The sequence below is a fragment of the Amblyomma maculatum genome, chromosome 1 (assembly GCF_055883805.1).
Source record: "Amblyomma maculatum isolate TAMU_Amacu chromosome 1, ASM5588380v1, whole genome shotgun sequence".
NCBI lineage: Eukaryota > Metazoa > Arthropoda > Arachnida > Ixodida > Ixodidae > Amblyomma > Amblyomma maculatum.
Window position 1 is genome coordinate 238,504,818 of NC_139344.1, and position 27,961 is coordinate 238,532,778.

A 27,961-nucleotide genomic window follows, 5' to 3' on the forward strand; every position below is an offset into this window, starting at 1 on the left:
TGTCCAAAGCTGACTAGCAGACCTGGCTCAGTGTGTGAAAGCGGTCATGGGGGTACTATTAGGAGAAGCGCCCCTTGCTGGGACACGGCGTGGCATTCAGTGTTCTGCTGGGCAGGAGTTCGATGAATGCGAACAACACTCCTATACTTTTGTGTGGGTTTCAAGGGCTTATACTGAGAGTTCGATATAAACAATATTTTGATATATTCGGTCTCAATATATTCGGGGTCGACCATATTCTCTAACACATTGGTCTGACACGAAGACATGTGATGTGTAGGAGTGTTTGTGGCAACATTCAAAGGAATTGTGAAGTCTCTTAATTAAGTCTCAATCCCAACAGCATTACAAAGGATCCATATGACACTGACAAGATGTCCACGGACTTTGTGCAGCAGTTTCCAAAGCAGGCTTTTACAGTTGGCCAAATAGTAAGTGCATTTATGGTTTCATTAATGTAGCTGGATAAATTTAGTATAAAAGTGAATACTAATTTCAGATTCCAACATTACTTTCTTGTCTTGGCAGCTGCTATACACGTAATCCTCATTTTGTGACTGACATTAGCACTCCCAGAGCGAAAGTCTGAAATGTTCTCCTCTAGTGTATGCCTACTGCTAATTGTTGAACAGGATTTAGTCAACAGTTGATTTGTGAATTTGTTTTGGGTATGATTTTAGTGCAGAGGGAGCTCATGTGTACTGATAATGCATATCATAACTTGTTGTTGTTTAATTGCAGCTGGCATACCAGTTTGCTGATAAGAAGCTTTTGAAGCTTGTGGTAAAAGAAATGGAAGGTAAGTACTGGTGACCTGTAATATAACACTTGTTCTTTATTGCAGCTGGCAGGTGCCTTTTCAGCTTAATATAGTCAAAGAAAAAAGCCACACAAGTTTCAAACTGGAGAATGCAGTGTCTTTTGAGGCTGCTGTGATGAGGTGCAGCATCCTATATTCTTAACCCTTTCGCTGCCACGAACGTACCGGTACATTTTCGCGGTTTCCCTCCACAGTGTCACCGACGTACCGGTACATTCTCTATCGTGCGTTCAAAACTTCGCGCCCGAGCACGAAGCTGGCATACTTAGGCAGGCTGCGCCATCTGTAATGTCTTTCTACAAGTTCTTAATTTCGCCCCGCATTGTGTTGGTATGTATATACTGAAGAGAATAAAGTGACTGCGTCCACCCCTGCCACCTTCTTTGCTGAGGGGCGCGGTCGCTCCGCACGCTACTCTATCGCGCTAAGCGATCATGCGGCACATGTGTTTCGCGATGCGTGCCAGCGGTTACGGGTTCAAGGGTTGTTCTGCCATCTGCCGCAGGTTTTTATTTTTATTCTGTTGGCATGTCTGCTATGACTCGTCACGTTCAGGGGCTCGCGCCGTTGCCTCTCCAATAGGCCGACACATGACTCGATCGCTGCTTTCGCTCTCGCTTGCCGTGCCCTTGCTTGCGACTAGCAGCAGCAAAGGAGGTTGCTTTAGCCTCTTTCTACCTCCCTCCGTAATCTTGGTTTCACAACATGCCATTTCTCTCCGTTGTGGGGGCCACTGGATGTGCGCCTTCCGTGCGTGTGGTTACTTTCGGATGGCTGTCTGCGCGAGACCGACTGCGGACTGGAGCGATGGCTCTTTTCATTATAAATACGAGCCAAGCTCAGAATAGGACTCTCAAGAAGTATCGAAGTTTTTTTCTTATATTATCCTCATTTATCTAATTTATAATCAGGCTGATGATGATGATGTTAATTAACAATACCTGCAGAACACTGAAATGCGCATATTCCGATGACTATGTTATTTGTATAGCAATCATAATAAAAAATAAATCAATATACTCGTTCCCTGAAACCAAGCCGACACTGGGGGTGCGTCACGGCCAGAAACGCCCGACAGCCAAAGGGTTAAGATTGCTTAAGGAGTATAACGTCATTGTCAAATACTCTGTTGTGTTGTGCATTGTGCACAATAATGGCAAAAACAAAGTTGGCATTTCGGTATGCAGGCCTTGCGACCGCTAGTAGCAATGTGTGAGGAAGTGACAGCATATAGGTAAAACTTCAAGTTGGGCTAGTTGGTAATTTCTTGTTGGAATCATTTTGTAATGGTAAAAACACGGACACAAAGGAAAGAGGGTGGGGAATGTGTGTGTGTGTGGGGGGTGGATGGTGAGACCATGTGTGAATGACGAGGCACCTGCGTGTGCTTAATGACTGTCATGTATATATATCATGTATTTGTACAGTAAAAACTAGTTGCAGTCTAGCGGGTGTCCCTTGTGTTTCGTGTTCTTTGTGTCCGTGTTTTTACCACTACAAAATAATTCCAACATATAGGTAACACTGTCTCATGACAATGGCTAGTAAATGTGCTCAATGAGAGCTGGATTTTTTAGTCCATTCAACAAGTAGTTTGCAGCACTGCTAAAGGTAAGCACTATCTAGGCCAATTAGTAATGGTGCCCACTAGATGATTGAGGAACCCTGCTCCTATTGTAGAGGGCAGCAGAGGAGTGTAGGAGCACAATTATATTTTGCACGCTGTGCTAGTCGGACCAAATTGCCCTTATAGTATTTTATATTGATGCAAGCTACTTGCAGAAGGGAGGGATTATTCGTGAGAGTTGCTAGATTGAGCTGTTATGCATTTTTACTTTTTTTTTGAATAGTTGTTAGGTTTGTATGTACATATATCCACAGCATGCTCTTTGATGGTTCTACACGTAGAGAGGATTAGTTTCAGATAAATCCCACTTTTTGTGTCCTTTCTGGGCTTTGTTTTTTTTTTTTTTTTTTTGTTTTTGTGCTAGGACATGCTGCCCGAAGCCTATGTTTTTGCTGATTTCTTGGGCTTTTTTTACCCTTCCTAATTTTTAGAATGACAATATTTATTTATTTATTTACATGACACCGCAGACCTCATTATGGTTCAAGCAGGATGTCCAAAAATTAAATAAAACAGTACGAGCAACGCCGAGTCAATTTCAAGAATAAAACTTAAAAACATGCTGGTTAGACAGAATACAAAACTGCAGGGCATTTGGAACATTACAAAATATTAGCAAAGATATTTTCCAAATTTCTTTACTTTGAAACATTTCGTCAGGTAATTAGTTCCGCTCTGTGATAGTTCACAGATAGTATCGATATTTATCCTGGTTAGGCTGAGTGGCGTATGGGGCCGCAGTGTAATTATACTCGTGTCTATTCAACAAATGGCATCTCCAAGGTCAAGAGGCATTTTTTTGTTAGCATTGCAATTTCTTCCTGGCTAGGACCGTGTACAGCCTTTGTTAAAATATACAGCCCATTGAATTTGCTCCTGGGTCATGCAGTCTAGCCAAGTTTGCATCATTACTACTTCATATCTCTTGAACATGTGAGGGGACTCTTGTGCTCATCCCTACGACACTTAGAACTTCTAAGGGTTCTAGAAATCTGTTACACTGCTCAGAAGCAAACCCTGTGGACTTTACATTTCCGACTAAAGCTGTACCATTAGTATCTTAGTGGGACTATGTGGTAAGCTCCTTATCATGCAGTGTGATGAGCTGTATGGAAGAGCATGTTTATGAATCACTGGCATTTTTATGGTATAGCATATAAGGAGCTGATCGGGGTGCAGAGCATTGACTCTTGTCACACCTTGCAGAGGAGATTAAATTTTAAAAAACTTCTCAGTTGAAAGCCGGATTTGAATCCACACCAGGATGAACAGATTAGTTCTGCTGGCTGGTGCTTGACACCACTCTGCCATTGCTGCAACCCCAAACGTTCTGCGTCTCTTGCTCTGTAATCTGGATGTGCTCATCTTTATCACAAACTTCCTGCATCCTTGCAAGTAAAACTGCCAGTCTCTTACACTCTGTCATTGCCTTCATAATGTTCCTTCCATTGACTGGCAGGGATTGGTATGTAAGGAAGCCACGGTATTGTTTGTAGCTATGAATGTGTGTTTTTCTGGCATGCTATCGCAAATCGGTCTGGACGGAGGGGGTGTCTAGTCGTCTGCTAATTTTTGTTCACAAATCTCTCCGAGAATGCTCTAAGGCTTATTGCTCATCATTTTGCAACAAGAAGGCATATAATGCAAGGTACACAGTTTCTGAAGAATCTGTGAGGTGTGGAGTATCTAGGGCCTGGAGTTAGATACAGTAGAATCTTTGATATGAACCTCATTGTGTCAGAAAAATATACTTAAAAACCCGAAATTCATGCAATCAAAAAACGAAAAGTAATGCCTATATGCTAAAGGTTTGGAAATGTATTTCTGAAAATCTTATTTGAGCTTACAGGACTTATTTACAGCTGTATGTCACCATGTAAACATTTCCCCAGTAACATTGTTTGGTGCTGCCTATTGACAGCTGGTGTTCAGCTCTGCACAAGCTCTTTGGTGATTTATACGAAACTTTGTACTCGGTAATTTATTTTCAAAAGGCATGGTTTATCCAGATTATTCCAACTTGCTCTGTGCAGCAAATGAAAGGCATTTACTGGTGAATACACGCTATAAATTCCTTGTTAAGCATTTTTTGCTTCAAAGCATTGTGTACTCTTCTTTAGCTAATTGTAGTTGCTTAGCTGCAGTGCTAAGTATTCAGGCAAATTTTTTAACGGTTGATTATTTGCAGGTTAATTGAAATCACTGATCTGTCATGTGACTCTTGGTGAAAGAATCAAGCAAAGCAGAAGTTTAGGCTTTTTCGGAGCTAATTCGTAATCGTGAAAAATGGTGCAAAATAAGGAAGACGACGACACACCTGCTGAAACACTCGTAGGTTATCACGTGTAGTGTCTGCTTCCTTTTGTGTCTGCTGCATTTTGCACTGTTTTACACCATGCTGAAAGAAACGAATGGATAGTCCAGCAATTGTTATGCAAGAGGCAAGAGATAGATTACCCGAGAAACCACTGTGAAGCACATTTTGAATTTTGGATGAAGTAGAGCTGTTTTATGTTGTTGCTTAAAGATTCTAGTTATCTTCCCTTAGAAGGAAACAGCGAAAACAGAGAAAAAAAAAGGGGCGGCACTGATTGTTCATCATTACACGACCTATAGACCATAAAAGGATGTGTACAGAAGGAAACAGCGAAAACAGAGAAAAAAAAGGGGCGGCACTGATTGTTCATGATTACACGACCTATAGACCATAAAAAGATGTGTACAGATATATAGATCAGTAAGCCTGGCTGCACTGCTGCGTGTATATTGGAGCTGGTGTTGAATGTGTCGGGGGTCACAAGCTGTGTGATTCCACGGTGCATAATTCAGGATGCTGTGTGAATGCTTTTACTAGATGTACTTTGATGCTAGGTAACAACAACCATAAAGCATATTTCATAAATGCTTCAATGAGCAAAATGTTTCATGGTGTATGCTTATTTTCATGTTAAGTAATTTCGCTATTAATTTATTTGAACCACTCATATGTATTTCCCTAGCCCTGCATTTCTGCTTGGCCAGAAAAACTGGCTTGACTAAAGACCACAACAATTATTTGGTCATTGTTTTCTGAATGCAGTTGCAAGCTTGGATTACCTGAGGGGTGACACTTCAAAGCCTCTGTCAAAACCCAAGACTGTAAGTTGTAAAGGCTACATTTAATATGCATGGTTGTTAAACACCCAAAAAGGTAAAAAAGTAAGCTTTTCTTCAATTTTTTCTGTTTACGTGCTCGATGTAAATAAATTGGCCACTGGTTAATTTGATTTACAACCTTTTTACACTATGGGCAAAAGGACCTTATGAGTTCGTTTCTTTCTGTCCTTGTCAGTTTATTATGTGCATTAGTCTGAACTCCTACTTTTGACTCACTCTGCTTATCAACAAGCTCACAACTCACTGATATCCCTTACCTTGGACAGCTCCCCAATCCCCAAAGTTTCTCAATTCCGCGTTCTTGGCATGCCTCTGCATGCCGCCAAAAATGTCCGGGCTCTCCATGCGGCTGTTGCTACCTGTCAGTCCGTCACCCATTTACTTTGCTGAGTTGTAAGACGGTCCTCTGGCCTGAGGGAAGCTCACGCCTGTCGACTGGCTCAGACGCTGGCTCTTAACAAATTCCTTTACTTTATACCATATCTTTTATTCACCCAGGGCCAGCTAGACACACTTGCAACAGCTCTTCATGGCCTTTATAAAGCTGCTCTTTGTCTTCCCATAACCACTTCCACTGATAAGCTTTATGCCACCGGGCTTTTTCATCCTCTTCGCAGTCTCCTTTCCCTTCACCATGACCGACAGATAGCTTGCCTGTCCGGCACAGTTCATCGACGCTGGCTTCTAAACCATGCTAACATTTCCCCCATCCAGTCAGTCCCTCTGCCAACTCCTTCCTCTCCAGAGGCCACAAACCTCCGTTTACTTCCTCTTCCAGCCAATATGTCGCCGGTCCTGCATGCTGGCCGCCGACATGCTGCTGCCTCTCATCGTAGTCCGCCCTTCAATACCCATTGAGTCGCTTACACGGATGTCTCTTATGTGGCTCCTCGCGGATTTCGAAGCCAGGCCCTCTTTCATCCTCGTCTATCTACCCCTGTCACACACACTAGCGGCCCCTTTCTCCACCCTCCGGATATTATCTCGCTTGAGGTCCTCTCCATCATTCATGCCATTCAAAGTTTCCATTCTCTCCCACCTGTGCCTCAGTATATTATATACACCGACTCTCAGGCTGCTATCTGTGCCATTCAATCTAAAAGTCTAACACATCATCTGTCCATGGAGCTCGAGGTTGCACTTGTTGCGCTGCAGCCCTGCCTCGTCCTCCTCCGATGGTTCCCTGGACACTTGGGGATTGACGGCAATGAGCTGGCGAACCAGCTCACCCGTGAAGCTCGTAACCTTGCACCATTCATCCCCTGGCCAAGATTTTTGGAGGGCGGGTCAAGACTGTTTCTTCGCGCCACCATCAGCGAATATTACAATGCTGCTCGCTTAGACCGCAAGCTCTACCCCGACCCTCATCCTAATCTTTCTGTTCGGGAGGCTTATATCCTTCGGCAAATACAGTTGAATACACTCATAACCCCTGCACGGCTATATCTCTACAAATTCTGTCGTGATCCATCATGCCCCAACTGACCTTCCCCTTATGCCAACCTTTCACACTGCCTATTTTCATATCTGGTTGCATTGCAATCGGGATTCTTTCCCACCTCCTCCCATACTATCTGGACCAGGGTGGACTGGCTTGGTGCTGAGGATGAAGAAGAACAGCGCCTGCTAGTCCAGCAGGCCATTGATGTATTAGGCGCCCAAGTGTTGCGCCTCAGTAAAGTCTTTTACTACTACTACTACCACTACTATTTACAGTATGGCAGACACAGATTATTGAGAGAAAACAATATGTTCCAGTTTAATGTGATGTGGTACAATCTTAATGCTTTGTTGATTTATGAGCCTGTAGTTTGTCATATATCCAGCCTCCCCTTGCAAGTCTCAAAGGGGTTATATAAGGGTTTTAAGCATGTGGAAAATGAGTTAAATGAAGCAACCATAGCTGTGCAAAGCATAAATGTACTCGCACAGAGCCCTTCCATTTTGTGACCAGGCCAAAATGTGTTCATTTTGTAAAACATGCACTTTATTTATGCATCTCTCTGCCTGCTCTTAAGCCAAAATGCATCATGCCTTCATTTTTTTCTTTTCTTTTTTTTTTCAGACACAGATTGGGTTGCTGTTGCCGGATGCTGCAGTTGTTTTTGAAAAGGCTGAAGGCTCCACGTTGAGCCTTACAGGTCACGCTAAAGGGTAAAAGTGCTTACATGCATTAACGTGTCATTCTTTATATTAATTGTAGCATACCTGTTTCTTCTATCATCATTTAACCTTTTGGTTACTGCTTCCTTTTCTCTTATTGCCAGAAAAATTGTTCGTCAGTCGATCATCAACCCAGACTGGGATTTCAATAAGATGGGCATTGGAGGGCTGGACAAAGAGTTCAGTGCTATATTCAGAAGGGCATTTGCATCGAGAGTGTTCCCACCTGAAGTTATTGAACAGCTTGGTAAGTTCAAGAAGGGATATGTATGTCATTAGTAGTGCTGATGGTAATAAGGGAACTAATCGCTCTGAAGTTGCAAAGATTCACATATTTAAGTGGCTCTCAGCTGTAATAGGACTGGCAAGGATGCAGAATAAGTGCGTTTTTTCTTCACCCAATCTGAAGTTACACGACTTTTCTTAATTTCTGCAGTTTTCGGATTGACCAAATCTGTTTGAGCTCTTTTAAGGCAGAATTCATGTTTTTTGCATTCTGTAGTACAGCTCACAGTCAAATATTGTGCTTGTTTCCAGATCTGAAGCATGTGCGTGGCATTCTTCTGTATGGGCCACCTGGTACAGGGAAGACTTTGATGGCTCGTCAGATTGGCAAGATGCTCAATGGACGAGAACCAAAGATAGTTAATGGGCCACAGATCTTGAACAAGTATGTTGGTGAGTCTGAAGCAAACATCCGCCGCCTCTTTGAGGATGCTGAAGAGGAAGAAAAGAAGGTGCCTTATCTGACTTTCCTCATAATAAGCTCGTTGTTTCACATTATACCGCCGTCTGTATTGCACTTTTTCTTTCCAGTTGGGTATCAACAGTGGCCTGCATATCATAATTTTTGATGAAATCGATGCAATATGCAAGCAAAGAGGCTCTGTGGTAAGCTTGGTTAAATTGCGGTTAATGTTGCTATCAACCCGCAGAGATATTTGCTGCATGGATGTCATGTCTGTGTGCAGGCAGGCAATACGGGTGTCCACGACACAGTGGTAAACCAGTTGCTGTCTAAAATTGATGGTGTGGAATCACTGAACAACATATTGGTGATTGGCATGACTAACCGGCGAGACATGATTGATGAAGCACTCACCAGACCGGGTCGACTTGAAGTGCAGATGGAGATTGGACTGCCTGATGAGGCAGGTCGTCTCCAAATTCTAAACATTCACACAGCACAGATGCGCAACCACCGCAAAATGGCTCCCGATGTGGACCTGGCTGAGCTGGCCCTCCTCACCAAGAACTTTTCAGGAGCTGAGCTCGAAGGCTTGGTACGAGCAGCACAGTCAACTGCCATGAACCGCCTTATCAAGGTGAGACTAGCATAGTTGCCTCTGAGGTCTACCTGTGACCGTGTATCTTTCCTGTTTGTTTCTGTTTTACTGCTGGATTGTGGTTGCATAGCATGACCAATAGGCAAACCTATTTGTGTTGATTTCATGCATTACTGTCTATTTATTAGTGGAACAGTTTGTGCCTAGGGGCAGTATGTAGATAGATAATCCATCAGCCTCAGTTTTATGCATGTCTTAAAGAATAGCAAGTAGAAATTAATCGCCTTCCCACTTGCGCTTACTTAGACATGGTAGCTCATCTGTCACCAATTGCCTGCTTAATGCTATCTGTTAAAGTATACCTGCTGCCAGAATATTTCTTTTACAGACTGGATGGTTGACAGTCTGAGTTCTGATGATATCATTTCTTTCATCCAGGCAGGAAGTAAAGTTGAACTTGACCCCGAGGCTGCCGAGAAGCTGCTTGTTACCCGAGCAGACTTCATGAATGCATTGGAGAATGATGTGAAGCCGGTAAGAGTCAAGTAAGGGAAGGTATTAGTTCTTTATTGTCCTAACTGCTGAATGGCATTTCAGGCATTTGGAACAAGTACGGAAGAAATTGAGCAGCTGGTATCCAAAGGTGTTACTACTTGGGGACCCCAGATCAGTGCAATACTGGAAGATGGTGACTTGTTCATACAGCAGGCCCGTTCTCCGGAGTCCAGAGGACTGGTCACAATACTGCTTGAAGGTAAGAACTGAATGCTACTACTTAAGCCGTATTCACACAGGGGATTCCGGCGAGGTTGGATGTGGAAAGGAGGTGCATGATGTCATGGGCCGGGCAAACTCTACCCCGCTCCCGAACTCTCACATTCACACGAGCGATGAACAGTCGCCGAAGAGAGACGTCTACTGTTTCAAGGTGCACGCAGCAGAACAGGAACTGAGAAGTACACAAGACAGCCGTTTCTGACCCACTAACTTTTCTTTGCCAGTTAGGGAAACAAAATTTTAATGAAAAAAAGTGTACACAAGATAAAATAAACTAGTCTGAAAGGGAATGGTGCCTGCTGAAGGAAAGTCTAATACAAAAGGCCCGGGTGAGGAAAATCTTATCTGCTCGCACCCTGCTGCGAGCTTATTTTTCTCTCTTGGGGACTCTGGGAGCATTTGTGTGGGCCGGCTGAGAGGACCCCCCCACCCCTGGGATGGCGGCCAGCGGCGAAAAACAGGAAGCTGCGATGCCCAGCAGCCTCTCGAAGGCGTGACGTCGGCACAGTCGCCCTCGCTAAGAAAGGAATTGCAGCACCTGTGTGAATACCACTTTAGTGACGGTCATTGTAAGATAATAAAGCCAGGTGTGTTGCAATAAAGAGTGGGAATCGAGACCCAATCTTGTTTGCATATCTTGTTTAGTTTGTGCACCATGTTTGTTAGTGCTAACCTCACAGGTTACTAGCAGGGCTGTTAGTACAGTGGTAGTTCTGATTACATGGTCTGTCTTTTGCTAACATTTTAGCAAACGGACAAACCCAGCATGAGTCGTACTAATAACGAATCGCAAGAGCAAGAAGCAAGCTATTTAATGTTTATTTCAGCGAAAATGAACTTGTATGACACTAGGCCACATTCATGGCATGTGGCATATTAACTCCTAATGACATGATGAACCTTCCAATGACAACGAGCCTTCCAGCAGAGAAAAGAAGTTTGAATTCAGCATGTCACCACTGTTTTTTCTTGCCTTCTTCCTTTGCCATTTTAAAATATAAATTTCCAACAAAACTGCCAGTGGAGCAGTAGTGTATGTCTAGTGCAAGATCCTTTGTGCATATTTTTGCCTTTGCTCTGCTTTGGTGATTATCTAAAGAATTGTCTGTAGCATGTTAGAAATTTATATAATTCACTTACTGCTTGCACCTTGTAATTGGGCAGTACTGTGTTGATCCAGTCTGAAGTTTGATTTGCTTTTATTATGATAACATTGGCAAAGTTTTAAACTATGTGCCAAACTTACCTGGCCTTTCATTTCGAACTTGTCTGCTTGTAGTCTTAGAGCTAGATCTTTCAGTTGCCTGGCATCTGTATCACCAATTGATCATGACTGATACAAAGGACAAAGCACAAAATTAAGTGGCCTACCTTGTTCCCGAGACCCAAAGTCAGGCTTTGTGCACATAAAACGCCTGGGTCTGGTTCTTGTGTTGCTCGTGCCTGGAGAGGCTGCATGTGTGTGGTGTATTTCGACACTATTTACTTCCTCAGTGTTTCACAGATTGTCTGGAAGTCATAGTGCCGGCAGTTCTTATATCTTGTCTCTTGATAGGTGTGAAAAATATTAAGTAGGTGCAATGGGGAGATTACTGCAATGGCATTAATGGAAATCTCATACGTTCTAGGAGAGATATGAAGTGGTGGTATTAAAAAAAGAAATGCAGCTTGATCTGTTGATGGCTTTGTAATAATGTTATATTCTTCTTCAGGGGCTCCGAATTCTGGCAAGACTGCACTGGCAGCCAAAATTGCTCTACGCTCAGAATTTCCGTTTATAAAGCTTTGCAGTCCTGATGCAATGGTCGGCTACACTGAGACTGCTAAATGTCAGATCATCAAAAAGGTAATCCATCTTGCATACCACTGAAATATAATATATATTTCAGTGGTATATATATATATATATATATATATATATATATATATATATATATATATATATATATATATAGTTATATATATATAGTTATATAACCTATTACAGTCACCTTTGTTTATTCTACGTAATCTGTATACAGATTGATTTGCATTAATGAATGAAATCAAAGCCTTCAAGGTGTTAACATATTTTGTGATGGTCAGTAGTTCTGTTCGGAAGGCGGCATTGTAGTACCTACTGCTTCGCTGGCCACTGATACTCAGGAGAAGCTTGGTTGGTGTTTTTAGCCACAAAGGGTAATTCTGCGAGTCACACTGCAGCTTCCACATCAGCTGTGGTTGTTTGGAGGCAGGCGGTGTCCATCAGGCACCATTTGTATATGCTTTCACAAACAGGTCTTATGCATGCTTTTTGAGTTTGACCACTGATTAGCTGCATTAAGGTGCAGTTTCTACAAGGCTGCACAGTTTTAATGAAATTGAGTATTAGGATATCCTCCCCTCCCCAAAATGCTCTTTCTCATTTCTACTTAACCGCAGTTTGGTTTGGTTCGGTAAAACTTTATTTCCCACAGTAGGGGTCCTGAAGGACACTCGGCTAGGCGTCAGGTGTAGAGGGCAGCTCCCACATCGGCACAGAGAGCCCGAAGCTCTCCGCCGCCGCGCGGGCCTCCTGGATAGTCCGAAGCTGATCGTGTAGCGAAGCACTTTTTAGCACTTTGTCCTAATGTTCCTTGTTCTTGGCGTAGGCGTCGCTCGATGCACAACCACACAGCATATGGTTCAAGTCTACATGGTCACTGCATCGTTCACACACATGTTGTTCGTCATAGTCTGGGTCGATGTTGCGCCAAGGGTTGGGGTATGAGTTCGTTTGGAGCAAGCGTAACGTGACCGACTGGCTGCGGGTTAATTTCTTAACCGAAAGGGGAAATGCTCATCTGCCTAAATAAAAGTGCTTAGTAAGCTCGTTGTACATGAATAATTGATCTCTGTACTCGATATGTGACCTAACCGCTGTGATTCTGCGTTTAACCTCTCTGATGGCTCAGTGGCTGCAGCATTTGGTTGCTTAGCCCAAGGTCGCAGGATTGAATTCTGGCTTCAGTGGCCACATTTTAATGGAGATACATAAAATGCAAAAATTAGGGGTACATTTCAGCAACATTTTTAACGATATGACGTGACGGTGTTAATGGTTCCCGGCCGCCAGCTCTTCTTGAAGGTTCTTGTTTGTGTACATACGCTTTGCTACTCATTTACTCACTCGTCTCCTAATTTTTGCCTCTTATTATCTCACACATACTTATAAGCATACATTCATCAGCTACCACATTATGTGAAAGTCTACCCGACGTAGATATAAAGCCCAGCTTTAATAAAGCCATACAAATTTGCCTGCGTGGCCTAGGAATAGTGTGTCTGACTCAAGATCTAAGGGACCAGGAGAGTTTAATTTCAATTTCACCAGCCTATCTCAAAGCAGAAGCCCAATTTGGCTGCTGCACCTACCAACTGTCATGCCATATGGTCTTGTGATGATGTCACATAGCCCTCCAACCAATCATTTCTTCGCCATGTCATTTGCCAGCTACCACCCGCCTTTGGTTTTCTAGCTCACAACATTGGATTTTTTGAAAAATGGGGCCTTTTACGTTATGTTAAAAATGCTTCTGTGTTGTTCAGTGCCGTGTCAGTGCACCTCAGAGAACCAGCTTAGAGGGTCAAAATCAACTGTGAGTCCTCCCATGCAACACTCATAGCCCATGTGCATCTTTGTGATTTTATACTCCATATGACGTACCATACATCTGCCCTCGACTAATATTACATTGTGTGTGCGTGTGTGTGTGTGTGTGTGTGTGTGTGCGCGTGCGTGCGCGCATGCTTGGAGTGGGCCTATATCAGTTGGTGGAGGCATCACAGTATGAACATAAAATTTACATTAACACTCTAGCACAACCAGCAGTGCTTGTAAATTAGGCTTTGATGATTCTGTATTCTGAATGATCCAGTATTAAACACAGAGCTCAAAATAAGTTCAGGTTTTCTTTACATTGCTAAACTTGTTAGTCATTGTTCCCTGCAGTACATCCACTAATTAGTTGCCAGCCACATTTTACACTTATTAGCAAGATACCTCTTGCTGTATATTTCATATGCGATTGATTTCTTACTGTCTTTCAACTGCAATAAGTGCTTGCTTCTGCAAAGAAGCATAGGTGTTGGTTGGAAATTTTGCATGGTTTAATTAAAGGAAGTAGAACCATTGTTGAAATAACATGAATTGATTGTTTCAGGTTTGAAAATTGAGCTTCTCACTAGCGTGTTCTTCATGATAAGACTAGCAGGCTAATTCCTGAATGCTTAAGCTGGTAAGGTGTGCCTAAAGTCGCCTGTAGTTACGTTCAGCGTGCCTAGGGTGTTTCAATGGCAGTAGTCACATAGTCATTCTAATGTGCCCTGAGAAGCTTTTGACTCTAAAATTTTTTCGTTTCAGTCCATGGAAGAAGCACAGTCTGTGATGTTTTTATTCTGTGGACTACTTTGAGCAGAAAGTTGCATTTGAGAATAAATAGCTCGTATTCAACACTTTAGGAGGGTAATTTAATGACACAGTGGGAACATTTGTTTTCTAGGTATTTGATGACGCCTACAAGTCACAGCAAAGCTGCATATTGGTTGACAATATTGAGCGCTTACTGGGTAAGTTACTGGAAAATTGTGTGTTGGAAAATCTGGTTTAAAACCGCTGTGCATGCCATATCGCTTCCTCGAGAGTACTAATAAAGTGTATAGTGAAGCACTTGCAGTCTTGGTGATGTTTCACTTTTTGTTCACAGACTATGGTCCAATTGGACCAAGGTATTCAAACCTGGTGCTACAGGCTCTATTAGTGCTCCTGCAGAAGGATCCTCCAAAGGTACTATTTTACAGCAACATAGGCTGGCTGCGGCTGCTGATGCTGTTCACTTAGAGCATTTAAAGGATGGTTTAAGGCTTTGCTACCGTTTGTGCAGTCTATTTAAAGCATGTTATGTGTGCAAAGTTCTCTCAATTAATGTTCTTGGAAATTGGGAAGTTACTGCGGCAAAAATTTTGACCATGGATTTTTGTGCAGCTTCTATTGAAGTGTTCAACATGGCATGTAGAATGCACTGTCGATGCTACTGCATGTGGGAGTGTTCTCCATTTTTTTGCATGGGCAGTGAGGTGGTTCATGCTTCAGCTGCTAGCAACATAAAAGTAAATTTTGCTGTAGTATAACAGCATAGTGTTGGAAACAAGCGCAGAGTCTTGTTTTTGCACTATGTAAGATCATCTGAGAGGTTCCAGCGCATTACAATTTACCTTACAATGCAGAGCATGTATGCATTATGCGATTCCAGGGCCGCAAGCTGCTGGTGCTGTGCACGAGCAGCCTGAAGGGAGTGCTGGATGAGATGGGTCTGAGTTCCTCCTTCACCGCTGTGTTGCGGGTGCCTAACCTGTCTCAGCCCCAGCATGTCCTGGCTGCACTTGAGGATGTCGACTGCTTCTCCAAGGCTGAGCTGGATCAGATTTCAAAGCATCTGGAAGGCCGCAGGCCAGTTTTTTTCTTTTCGCCTTTTTTTTTTATACAGTGTTTTGATGGTTGTTTTTGCTGAACTAATCTGAACATGTGGCCAATAATAGACAGATGAATGCACTGCTTGACATACTTCCAGGGCAGTAGTAGTAGTATTTTTAGGCCCTCAATTTCACACTTACTGTGTTATGACTTTCAGGCTCATTTATGGGTGGCATGAATTGTAACATTTACCTTGCATGTATGCAGTGGGTGCGTACTGGTTCGAACATTGCAAGTTGCCCGCAGTATTACCAGCCCAGCTGAAGTGGCTAAAATGCTTGACTACTGAAGGGGGGAGACCCGGCTTTTGTTCAGGCCATGGTGGCCACATTTCGATGAAGGTGGAACACAAAGCATTCATGTACTGTGCAATTTCAGTGCACGTTAAACAACCCCAGGTAGTTGAAACTACCGAAGCCCACCACTACGGCATCCCTCATACTCAGTGTTTCCTTGGGACGTTAAACCTCCTGTACCATACACGATATGCTGGGACTCAAAATGGGCCTCATATGTTTCTTTAGCATAGCCAAAAGTAAGCAGGAGTCCAGAATACATGAGGAATACCCTTACTAATTGACTACTTTAACGGTACTAAAGCCCTTTTAAAAGCAATTAATCAGTGTAGCATTTGGAAGTTAGTAGAGAGTTGCAGTGTATTCATGGAGTGTTGCATGTGATGGTGGAGAGTTTCATGTGCGCCAGGTGGTGGGGCTGTTAGTATGATGAGTGTTGAAGTTAGTTGCAGCTCTGCCAAGAAGTGCTGTCTTATATGGGTCTAGCAAGGTTTGATCCCAAGTGCTGCGAGGTGCCCACCAGTACAGGTACAAACTTTTTCCCTGGCTTGGCACTCAGCTTCTTTGCCATGAAATGATTTAAAAGGGGGTCTTTGACCTCAGCTTTGGCAACCAAAAAAGTACCTCTTACCTGGTGCTCTTCACACAAGGTATTGATGCTCAGTGGTTATAGATGTCAAAATTGTTGAGGCATGTCATTTATGGGGCTCACAAATTACTGTCCCTGAAAGTGGGCTTAGCAGCTGCGCAGTACATGCACTTGAACATATCCTCTCTTTTTCTCTGTGGACAGTTGTTGGTGGTCGCATCAGTCTGTATCATTAGTTTCCAGCAGTATACTTTGTGCAAGTTCTCAAGGAATATAGAATACAGTTCTATCTCGTTCCTTGAAAAAAAACTGTGCATTAAAAGAACGTAATGATATGAATGATATTAATTATTGCATCTGTTCCTTTCATATGCTTGCTTAAATGGGTTAAGTTAGGTGAGGTGGTTTTTTTTAATGTTTGCAGATTTGTGTCTTCAAAACTAATCCTGCGTGGTCTGGCCGTACAGCAAAGCAGACACAATACAGTCGAACCCGGATATATCAAACTCGAAGGGGATCGCAAAATAGTTCGATATATCGATAATTCGATATACAGAAATCGGCATGTGACGGTACTTACGATGCGAAAAAACGATACCGTATTTGTCGCGTAATCAACCCACTCGCATAATGAACCCACCCTCCACTTTGGCACCCGAGAATTTGAATAAAAAAAAAAAAAGCGTTAAGGCCAGCTCGCTCACATGCAAGCGACTGAGCGATCTCAGCGACGAGTGGCAGCGACAGAGCGAAAATTTTCAAACTTGGAACTGCGTCCCTCTTGCCGCTCGAGCCACCGCAGCAGCTCAAAACAAGGTTTCTGTGTCGCCGCGGCGCAGAAATCGCGAGCATTTTCGCTTGCATGTCGATGGCGCGCGTCAGTCCGTTTCGGTCGTCTCATCCACAGCTCATTGGCAGCGTGCCAAGATGCTGCGCAGCGATAACGTCGGGGCGCGTTTATCTTTTGATAGCTCCTGCGGTGGCGGGGAGCGAACTTGGCAGAGTGCCCGTGATGGCTTGATTGCGCAAGCCTGGTTCGATTTATCATGCCGCGCTTGGGGCGGGCGTCATGATCGCAGCAGCTGACCGCGTGCTTTCGCTGATTCATACATGCAAGGATAAACGATAAAAAAAAAAAAAAAAAAAAGCCCTGCCGCTTCTTAACGTCCGCAACCGCCATATCTTACGCTACACCGCGCGTACAGCTCAACGATAAAAAAGGATGACTCTCGAAAAAAAAAAAAAATAAAAGAGAGAGAGAAAAAAAAAAAGAACTGCCGCTTCTTAAAATCCGCAGGTGCCATAGCCACGTCCGCCGCCGCGCCGCCGCACGCAGAGGGTTCGCAACACACGCTGGAGAAAGCGTCCGACGTCTGTCTGAAAACGGGCTGAGCTGGCTTGGCGCATGCGTTGCGCGTGCTGAAGGAGAGAGATAGCTCAGCAAAAGAATGGGCACACCCACGCACATGGCTTGCAAACGTCATGTGTTGGCGTGTGGGAAACGACAACTGCAGATGCGCGCGCCTTTGGGGAATGGGCGCGGCGCTGCCCAGACCAGCCGTCGCCGAACTGTCTCCTCTCATTCCTTCCGTTCCGCGCGTGGCTTGAAAACGTCACGCGGCAAACGGCCAAGGGTAATGCGATCGTCTTTGGGGAAGTTACACTTTCCAGTGCGTGGTGCGAAGTTCGATATATCGAACAACCGGTGAAATTGAGTTCGATATATGACACGGCTTTCCTATACTTTTACATGGGATTTTCAAGGGGATATTTTGTGAGTTCGATATAACCAAAATTCGATATATCCGGGTTCGATATAACCGGGTTCGACTGTATGTGTTATAGACCTTAAAGGAGTATAGACACCAATTTTTGAAGTGTCAGAAGGAATACGGTTGCTTTCTTGGTTATACAGAGATGCTCCCCAAGTAATCCCAACCTCTCATTTTGCCACGAACATATTTTAATTTGATTTTAAATACTAGCCAGGCAAAGACTCCATTTTTCAAAGCCCATCGACAGTGACATCTTTGTGATGAAAATGTGTACATAGGTAAACAACATGACATCATCAAACAACTATGACATGGAGTCAGCAGAGCAAAGACCAGTGACGACACAAGATACTTCACCATGTCTGCCCTGTCTGTATCGACTGGGTACCCCAGAGAAAGCTCTGCGTTTCTGCTTGCTTGATTCGATGACTTTTCACACTGTCTTCGTTGCTGCATGTTACAATTACTTCACTTCGCGTCGATTTCGCGGTCAGCGTGTTTTTCAAGCGTAATGCTTTGGTATACTTTGTAAGTGCACACGGACACACAGATCGGACTCCGAAAAGGGGAAGCACAATTTGACGCCGCACTCATGCAATTTGAACCTGGTGTACATTAAGGCTGCCTGCTGTACTCTGGTCCCAAGAGCATTCCTGCACAAGCTCACAGCTTTCAGTTACGGCGCCGCACGCTGGCGCTCCGGGAGACGTGAACTGTGCTGCCACTCCCTGCCTGCCCTAGACGTTACTGGGCCTAGCTGGTTTCACATCGAAGCTGCAGCGGATGGCGCTTTGGAATGGGTTAACACTGTAATAAATGTTGGACTTTCGGGCTGCATTACTGGGAAGCCTATCACATAAAAGATACGTCCTTGATTCGCAAGACGCCTTCAGCAGCGGAGCTAGCTTACGCCAGTCGAGTCACACCGGACAGCAGCAGCAAAGTGGATGTGGACAAAAAGCTTGCTTGTATTGCTGTAATCACTCTACCAGCACCTCAGTATTGGTCAAACAATCCTCCCAATTTATTCGTCATTCATGGTCCTTTGTATGAAGTTGTTATGCACGTGAATAAACAGTGATCCGCGAGAGATTACCGATAGCGGAGGCTATCGGAGCCGATCGTGGCAGCCACAGCTTTGCATGCCCAAATTGCCTTGACAGCGCCAGATGGCGCCACATGCTTTGCCGGCGTCACTCAGGCCTTCCGCGTCAGGAGCAATCAGCGCGTGAGCATGGGCAGGATGGAGTCTCGCTAGTCTCGGTGGCTGATGTCTGATCGGACCATGCTTTTTTTTTTTTACTACCAAATTATTTTTTTTTTTTCGGACGCCAGCTTGGAGCTCACAGTGCCAGCAAACCGGGCTGAAAGAGCAGCATCTTTATAGAAATCAGTATATTTATTCAACGTGTCTAACCAGCGGATAATTTCCTGCACGCCAACAGCCAAGCTTTCATGGCTGCTGTTGGTTCCTGCTTTTTCACTTGAGTCGCTGGCGAGCGGGTTGAAATCAAACTGCTCGGCAGTGTCGATAACATCTGTGCCTTCAAGCAAAACAGGGTCGCAGAACTAATTATGCTACGCTGAAACACTGCTCGACGACGACATTTTCTTGCACGTGCGATCGCAAGCAGACGAAAAACGCTACCCGTATGCGTCATTAGATTGTGTGTGTCTGTCGGTAGTCTTGCCAGCAGGAGGCGCTCATGTGGTGCGCGCTCGCATCTTTGACGTCATCACGCGCTCCATGCTCGGAGAGCTCAAAACCGAAACTGGTCCTGATAAATCCCCTGATTATTATATATTTGAGGCGTGCTAGGGGCTTTTTAGGTCGCAGCCCCTGTTTTGGGTCATGGTGGAAAGCAAAAATCGTGAAATAGAAAATGTATGTGTCTATACTCCTTTAATGATTAGATAGTGAAGCAACTAAGATTATATTCAAGTACGCCACTGCGGTGGTGAAGTAGTTGGGGCGCTTGACTGCTGTGCCCAAGCATGAGGAATTGAATCCCGGCTGCGGGAGCAGCTTTTCGATGGAGGCGAAAAGCTAGGCGCCCTAGTGCTGGGCAATGTCAGGGCATGTTAAGAAACCCCAGGTGCTTGGTATTTCCGGAGCCCTCCACTACGGCATCTCCATAGCCTGAGTCACTTAGGGATATTAAACCCCATAAACCAAACCTAACTATTCAAGTTTTTCTTCCTAATCTTAAGGGGCAGTGCTATATATTTAAATTGAAGGCCATCAGCATCAAAGGTGTATTACCATTTTAAACTTTCTTATTCTGCATTCTGACTCAAGGTATTGAACATAAAAAATATGCATCTGAAAGCTTGGCAAGTTGGCTTTCACGCATTTCACATTCATGAAGTCACGTCTCATTATTTGTGCATGAAATATGAACATCGTTTGTGTTTTGGTAATGAAGTTAGTATGATTTTGGCAGCAATATCACACGCAGTGATGCCATTTTATAATGTGCAATGCATAAAATCATATTCAATTAACTGTCATATTCATATCTTTAATGTTCAATATTTAGAGGCACATTTAAAAAGGGGGTTTGCCTTTGATCTTGGTGGCCTTCAATTTTGCTATAACAATATTGCTAAAAAATAAAAATGTGAGAATTAGGTAATCCTCTGCTCATTATGCTCATCATGGACATAACATCTGCCTTGCTGTACAATCCACCTGAACAGATTGCATCGACATATCTCTTGAAAGTTTTCAAACAAAAATATACAAGCAGTAAAAGAAAATCACCTGGTAGATAGAATAGCCACTCTTTAGAAGCAGTTGGGAGGCCTGAAACTAAACTATTTGTGCCAGTTTCTAAAATCGTAACGTCTCATTTGCTATTTTAGATGGCATGAGTACTCATAGCTCACATACACCACTTTCTTTCTTTCTTTTTTTATATACCAGGATCTGGATTGGAATCAAAAAGCTTCTGGCCTATGTTGACATGGCTCGACAGGTAAGTCATCATTTTGGCAGTACCCTAGGTTGCATAAATGGTTTGTCAGCTTGTTTGATTGCGAGAAGCTTAAATTTTATTCAGTAGGCTAGTACCTGCTTTCTGGCTCATAATCTGTTTTTCTGTAACTGCTCATTACATGAGAGGTTGAGAGGTCGCTGTTGTGCTATGTTTTCTGCAGCTGATAAAGGTGCCGAAGACTAGCACTTTAAGTGCCCGATTCCACATCGTTATGTTAAAGTTCCCGGAACATGTAAGCATCAAATGCTTTTAGCGCCCATTGTCTCGGACCTTGAGGTGACGTCAAGGCAAAAATGGAGAGCCATTATCTCTCGTATTCAACAGTGCCTGGAACGAAATTTAATGAGACAAGTTCTTTGGCTGTCTAAGGCTTCCCCTAGAATGGTGCCATGGTGCCACACACAAGCGAAGAACACCGCCTCACGCCAGTGGTCGAAGTGGCAGCAGTTCGAAGCGCGTCCAGGTATTTGGAATGAAGTCTGCCGCTATGGTGCTCTAATGTGGCATCAGCTCTATTTAAACACAATGAGTGAGCACTTGTATGCGGTGCTTCTTTTACATTCTTGTCAGGCTGGCATCGCTTCTTGGCTGTGTACGCTTCTGCAGCATTCTGCATTTCACTGCTGGTGTCACAGCTGCTTGACTCTTTCCCTACCGTGGAAGGTTTCAGTAGGTTTTTTTTTTCTGTAAAAACTATCATGTCTAAAATTTTATACAATACACGAAAATAAAGCTAAATAGATTCGTTTTTTAGGCATACAACTATTAATATGAAGTTGTGGGTTGTAACACACAATTTCCCAAAAACCAGCTTTTAGAAAAAAATTGAACAAAATTTGACGAAATACACTTGTAAATTAAACAACAAAAATTTTTAAATATATTTGAGATATACAAAATGCAAAGCATTATATTGGCCACTCTCTGCTTCAGTTACCCAACTACACGCTAGATGGCGTAGCGGGTCCGTGAGCGACACGGAAAGGTTTAAAATTTGCTTGCGAAGTCATCGTTAAGGTACAGGAGTGCTGCCGCTGATATTCGGGGCTGCTTTCCGTCATCAGCGGGGTCGGAACTGAATTCTGATGATAACTGGCAGCATTTTCAGAGTCTCTTCTGCTTATGTCATCAATAAAATCGATCGTAGATAGTGCGTAGTCAGATTTGCGACGTTTCGGAGCGCGCATCGTCGACGCGGATGCCTCCATTCTCGCATGCGACTGAGACGCTGCCACATGTTCGGAGTGCACCCAAAAATAGGTGCTTCGCAGGAAAAATGTAAACGGCATCAAAATCAAACCTTCAGTTACCCGACTACACACTAGATATTATAGCGTGTCCGTGAGCGACGCAGAAGGGTTCAAAATCGGCGCGCAAAGTCATCGTTAGGCTAACGATGCCCAATGGGCGTGGTAGGGAAAGATTCAAGCCGGACAGTGGAACCTGAGGAAAGGAGAGGTAGAAAGCTTGTCGTGGAAAGCGACTGCTCGCCCCTGCAGGCAACGAGCTGTGCCCGTAACCTTTTCATGCTTGTTTATTCTCGATTATGGGAGCGGCAGTAATTATTTCACACATTGAATTTTCACATTGAATTTTGCTTTCCTGAGTCATTGAATGCACATTTCTTTAGTATACCAGTGCTGAAAAGAAGTGGGAGCAATAACTGCACTCTGTAAAAAATAAGGTGAAGTGGTTTGCTGTGTCAAATCCAAAAAAGCAGTTTAAGTCAAAGCATGCATACTTTTGGCATGTTTCACACTTGCATATATACCAAAACAAGGACATGCACTGCCATTGATGTAGGAGCAGCTGTAGTTTCATCATTCCATTGCTTTACATGAAGGTATCACTGCTCTTTTACATGAACTTCCCTCAGGTCAAACAATGCAGTGACGATAATGGAAGTGATTAATTGTATCTCATTTGAGAAGCATAAAAGTTGCACATTTGGTAACAGCTAAACAACGGGTCTAAAGGGATACACAGTATCAGTTTCACAGCATCATGTCACTTTGTTGGCTTTTATGTTCCTTTGTGTTGTGGGGTTGTAATAGGGAGATAAATACGTTTTCCCTGCTTAGTCGCGGCTGACAGTCAAACCCTCCGACCCCACCCAGTGATCGCGTGCACTACCGAGCGCACGTCGACCACTGTGGGCCGTGCTTTTGGGAACAAAGGAACAACACGTGCTGCCAACAAACAGGCATTTATTGCGGCAATAACAACAACACCAGCTAGCAATAAAACACACTTATGAATACAGGTCGTCTGACTCACCAGCAGGGCTACGGGCGAACGTTCGCCCACGCTAGGGCAGGGGATAAACTCCGAGGCCGGACAAGACGGGTAAGCGGGATAAGTCCCAGGAGGCTTCACCTCGCCGGTGACAGCGTATGCCGCGAGGAGATGTCCGCTCGCGTCCAGGTCCCGATGCCGAAGGAAGTTGGCTTTGTCCGCGGTGACAAGATCAGGGGTGGCGCTTGTGCTGCCGCGATGCTGGCGCCATCTCTCGATAGCTAATGTTAACCACCAATGTTGGTGCCATTCCGCGATAGCGAGAGTAACTACCGCGGGGGAAAGCCGACTTTAAAGGGGACGATGGGAGACCGTTCCCCACATCCCCCCAACCTTAAATTGACCCACGCTCCTGTAAGTACATCTGAGGCAGGAGCTTTCAGAGAAGGTAGCAGTGACGACGTCCTCGCAGACTTCCGCGGTGCGCCGTCGTTAGCGTGAAGGTCTCTGCAGGATGGCTGGCATGTCACGTGGGCTGCAGTGTCTGCAGGTCGGTACGCAGCGGAGCCCGGTCGAAAGCTGTGGCCGGGAGTCCGTAGAGGGGGCGTCGCTGTCTGGAAGGTAGATGCAGACGGTGCCAGAGAGAGTACCGAGCCAGGTTCTGGTACTGTGCAACATCAGGGATTGCGGGAAGTGGACCACGTGTCCACAGGGCCCGCGAGTCCGGCTGGAAGCTGCAGGCCAGGATAGCCGCAGCCAGATGTGACTGTTGGCTGGTCTCGCCGTGGCTTCCACGGGTGGATGTGCCAAACAGGATACAGGCAGCTCCGTCGCAGCAGGCGGCAGCGAGACGATGTGCAGAGGCCAGTAAGCCTGGGTGGCTCCGGTGAACCTGCATAACCAGAACGCTTTCCACATGCCTTTAAAAAAAGTCATGGGAGGGAGCACTGGCGTCCGCACGGGCCTCGTGACTTCGTACAAAGCTCGCTAGCAAAACGTGTCATGCAGCTGTAAAATGCAAAGTTCAAGTGAACAAAGCCCTTTCTTGAGTTGAACGAGACTGCTCAGTTCGTGCGAGGATACCAAAAATCAAGTGGGCAGCAATGTACTCCCGCTTTACAACACCACGGCTCTTTCTTCTGGCGTGGTGCAGGCAGCTACGAAAGCCTTAGGCCTAACGACCATTATGACAAAGATAGTCTTCAAAAAAAAAAAAAAAAAAAGAAAAAAAAAATAGAAGAAAACAATTCGGAAAAAGGTTACGCGCACACAGCCGCAAGGAGACATTCGGTCCGTTCGTTTCACCTGCACTACGTGAACTGGTTCACGTGGTGCTGCACTTCACCATTCGTTTCAGCGATGCAAGATGGCGCCCTCTGCACCATGCCGTTCGTTTCAAAAAGTCCAGACGTCGTGCAGGTTGAGTTCATGAAAAGTTCAGCAAAACTGTGCACCTCCTTAACGGTCAGTGCCGAAATGGTGCAGCTGCAGCTGCCGCATGAAAGCAGACGACAGCTTGCGCAACCATGGCTTGCATGTTGTGATAAACAGTGAAGCGACCCTATTCCACTCGTCAACGAGAACGGTGCCTGTGTTTGCCTAAGAAACGACGACGCGTACTTCAAACCATGTCTACCAAGTAAGCACATGCATGCGTTATATGGTTCATGCTGTCTTCAATTGGATCGAAGTTAGTTTGCGCTTCGTGCCAGCTGCCACATGGTGCGCGCATACACATACATCGATCGAGGCTGGTTTGTGTCAACGCTTGCGATGTGCTGTTTGAAAATTGATCTTATTCGGCATGTTGGCGCTGGTTGATGTGAGTGGCTATATAATTCACAGATAGCTGACCACATGCAGTCGGCTTTTGTACATATATGCATCGCATATTCATGAATGAATGAATTCTATCGCCTGTGTATATGCCGCTCGATCAACGGCGCTAATCATCCCAAACATGAAGATTTTCGAGTATATCACATCGCATATCGTCTTGTGCAAATGCACATGCACCTTTTGCGGCAGCCGGCGATCGAAGCGCACATGGTCATGATTGAAATATACAATCAGCATGCATCACACCGCATGCGTGTATCTACTTCTTGAGTATGCGTAGCCGATACCTTGGCGAACTCGATCATGTTCTCGTTGACAAGTGCCGTTTATTACAAAGCACAGGCCAAAAGCATCGCGGCTGGATAATGTCAAAACTTTGTTGTCATGTGCTATTTGAAAATTCATTAAGTTAACTGGAACGTTGGCGTCGGCTGACGCGATGTTGCACACAGCCGGTCGCAGCTTGTTGGCGATGCCAAGGCTAGCAGACGGCTCGGCCTGCACTCTACCATTCATTTGTAAGTAGCTGGTGCTGATGCTGCACCTGAACTGCTGGAACAGGTGCTGCACGCTTGCGGCACCGCCGCAGAACTTAACGGAACTGGTGCAAAGAGTGCAGCTGAATCGAACAGACCTATCAGCACAATGGGTTGGTCCTACTCCGCTCACCGTACGAAGCGGATTTGCGATCGGCGCCCACCGTCCCGGACTGTGTCTGAACGCCCGGTGCCGAGCTGCAATACCAGCAAGCTCATCGTGGCACCCGTGGCCCTAGGCCACTCGGCTCCCAGAGCCCGCGACTCCCGGAGCCGCAAAAGAGACAGATGAGAAAATATGTACAGAAAACTCGGACCACCCACGCGACGTCCATACTCACTCGCTACAGGCTTGGCGACTAGGCGGGCGCTAAGCCTCGCACTCCCTCGATGTGGTTTTCAAACTGAAGAAACGGGCACAAAAAAAAATGTGCTGAGCATGTCGAAAAGTTCAAACATGCTGCAGCAAAATTCACCTCACACTCAATAAAGCATGCCGCAGGGCCTAGCGATCAAAATTCACTCTAGGCCTAGCACTTGTCATATCCGGACAAAGAACGTCCCTTGCCACGAACAAACAATCGTCCAGTGTTTTAAGAGCGGCCCCACGTTGGGTGCAAGATGTGGGGTTGTAATAGGGGGATAAATACGTTTTCCCCGTTTAGTCGCGGCTGACAGTCAAACCATCCGACCCCACCGAGTGATCGCGTGCGCTACCGAGCGCACGCCGACCACTGCGGGTTGTGCTCTTGGGAACAAAGGAACAACACGTGCTGCCAACAAACAGGCATTTATTGCTGCAATAACAACAACGCCAGCTAGCAATAAAACACACTAAATGAATACAGGTCGTCTGACTCACCAGCAGGGCTATGGGCGAATGTTAATCTCCGAGGCCGGACATGACGGGCAAGCGGGATAAGTCCCATGAGGCTTCACCTCGCCGGTGACAGCGTGTGCTGCGAGGAGACGTCCGCTCGCGTCCAGGTTCCGATGCCGAAGGGAGTTGTCTTTGTCCGCGGTGACAAGATCAGGGCTGGCGCTTGTGCTGCCGCGATGCTGGCGCCATCTCTCAATAGGTAATGTTAACCATCAATGTTGGCGCCATTCCGCGATAGCTAGAGTAACTACCGTGGGGGAAAGCCGACTTTAAAGGGGACGATGCGAGACCGTTTCCCACAGTGTAGGAGTTTACAATTTTAATTTCTCCTTTAATTTGTCGTGCCATGCCCGGTTCTGTCAATAGATGCCAAGCTCTTATTTCCAACTTAACCTTGTAGTACAATTTAGCCAATGATCTGTCCCTCTAAACTATACATAAAAGGACACTTTTAGTGAGTGCAGTATTTTGTCTTTACTTTAAATAATTCATCGAATCTTGAAATGAGAAACCAATGTTCACCAGAGGTCTCACCTGAAGAAGCATAATTTTTTCTTTGCAGTAGAAAGCAGCAGGCTTAGCTTTTGGGTGCAGAGGAACTGCTTGGTAGCAGTCTGCTTTTCTTGTTGAGGTTGCTGTAGTGCATTGCCATGCTATTTTCTTCATTCATTGGTGTTTCTACAACTTTCAGATAGTATTCCTAGCAGAGCAGTGATGCTTTTTTTCTGATTCATTTTGATAAAATTAATCTGCATATGAAATAGGCTATTCTTACCCTAGTCTTGTTCAATGTGTAACTGTAGAAAACAAGAAAGTGGCTGTCCAAGTGAAGAATAAAGTTTAGATTTTGGGGCTGGTGGATAAGTTCCTTACTTGAAATTTGCCGCTGTAAAAATTTTTGCAAATAAAGCCAGGGGTGCAAGTGCTGCTCTATTTGCTCCATCCTGCTCCAAAACTGCTCCAAACCGGCTGCTGCAGTATTTTACTACTGTCAAATTTAGTTCAACACAGGAATAATGGCGGTGCACCAGTGGCAGAGGGATAATGTATCTTGCACTGGGCTTGATGCAAATAGAAATGCACTGTGCATACCACATAGCACCTCCTCTCAGCCGTTTGAATAAGCTGGTGGAGAGAGGAGAGAAAGCAGCAAGTGAAGCAGATAGCGCAATCTACTGCGAGCCATTGGGAAGCTTGTCCGGCTGTAAAAATTACACGAGTTGTTCTAATGGTTTTGCTGTGAAAAGAAGCAGGCACTTCACCACCAAGCCTCTTTGTCAGCGACAAGCGTGTCAGGTTTACATCTGGCAAAAGCGGGCTTGAAGTGCTATGGGGTGGTGTGCTGAAGGTGCCAATCACTAGAAACCTTCTCAAGGGTGTTGGAAAGTCATACAACGCCTGTCACCGAAATGTTGAAACTGAAGCCCCAGTGTTGCTCAAGCAAAAACATGAGGGGCTACTGACAGGAGGCAGTGAAGTAAAGAAGCTGAAG

The 27,961-nt window shown here is 44.9% G+C and overlaps 1 protein-coding gene across 1 annotated transcript in view; it reads left to right on the forward strand.

Annotated features, from left to right (window-relative positions):
• The window catches only part of LOC146205999 (vesicle-fusing ATPase 1-like), a 67,324-nt gene that overhangs the window by 33,094 nt on the left and 6,269 nt on the right, over positions 1-27,961 (forward strand). The window contains exons 6-20 of the mRNA XM_084590637.1: positions 344-431; positions 742-799; positions 5,527-5,585; positions 7,669-7,757; positions 7,871-8,013; positions 8,304-8,503; positions 8,583-8,657; positions 8,738-9,091; positions 9,491-9,586; positions 9,650-9,806; positions 11,542-11,675; positions 14,350-14,416; positions 14,554-14,633; positions 15,100-15,296; positions 20,907-20,958. Coding sequence (XP_084446763.1) covers positions 344-431; positions 742-799; positions 5,527-5,585; positions 7,669-7,757; positions 7,871-8,013; positions 8,304-8,503; positions 8,583-8,657; positions 8,738-9,091; positions 9,491-9,586; positions 9,650-9,806; positions 11,542-11,675; positions 14,350-14,416; positions 14,554-14,633; positions 15,100-15,296; positions 20,907-20,958 — 1,849 coding nt within the window. The remainder of the gene's footprint in view (positions 1-343; positions 432-741; positions 800-5,526; positions 5,586-7,668; positions 7,758-7,870; positions 8,014-8,303; positions 8,504-8,582; positions 8,658-8,737; positions 9,092-9,490; positions 9,587-9,649; positions 9,807-11,541; positions 11,676-14,349; positions 14,417-14,553; positions 14,634-15,099; positions 15,297-20,906; positions 20,959-27,961) is intronic.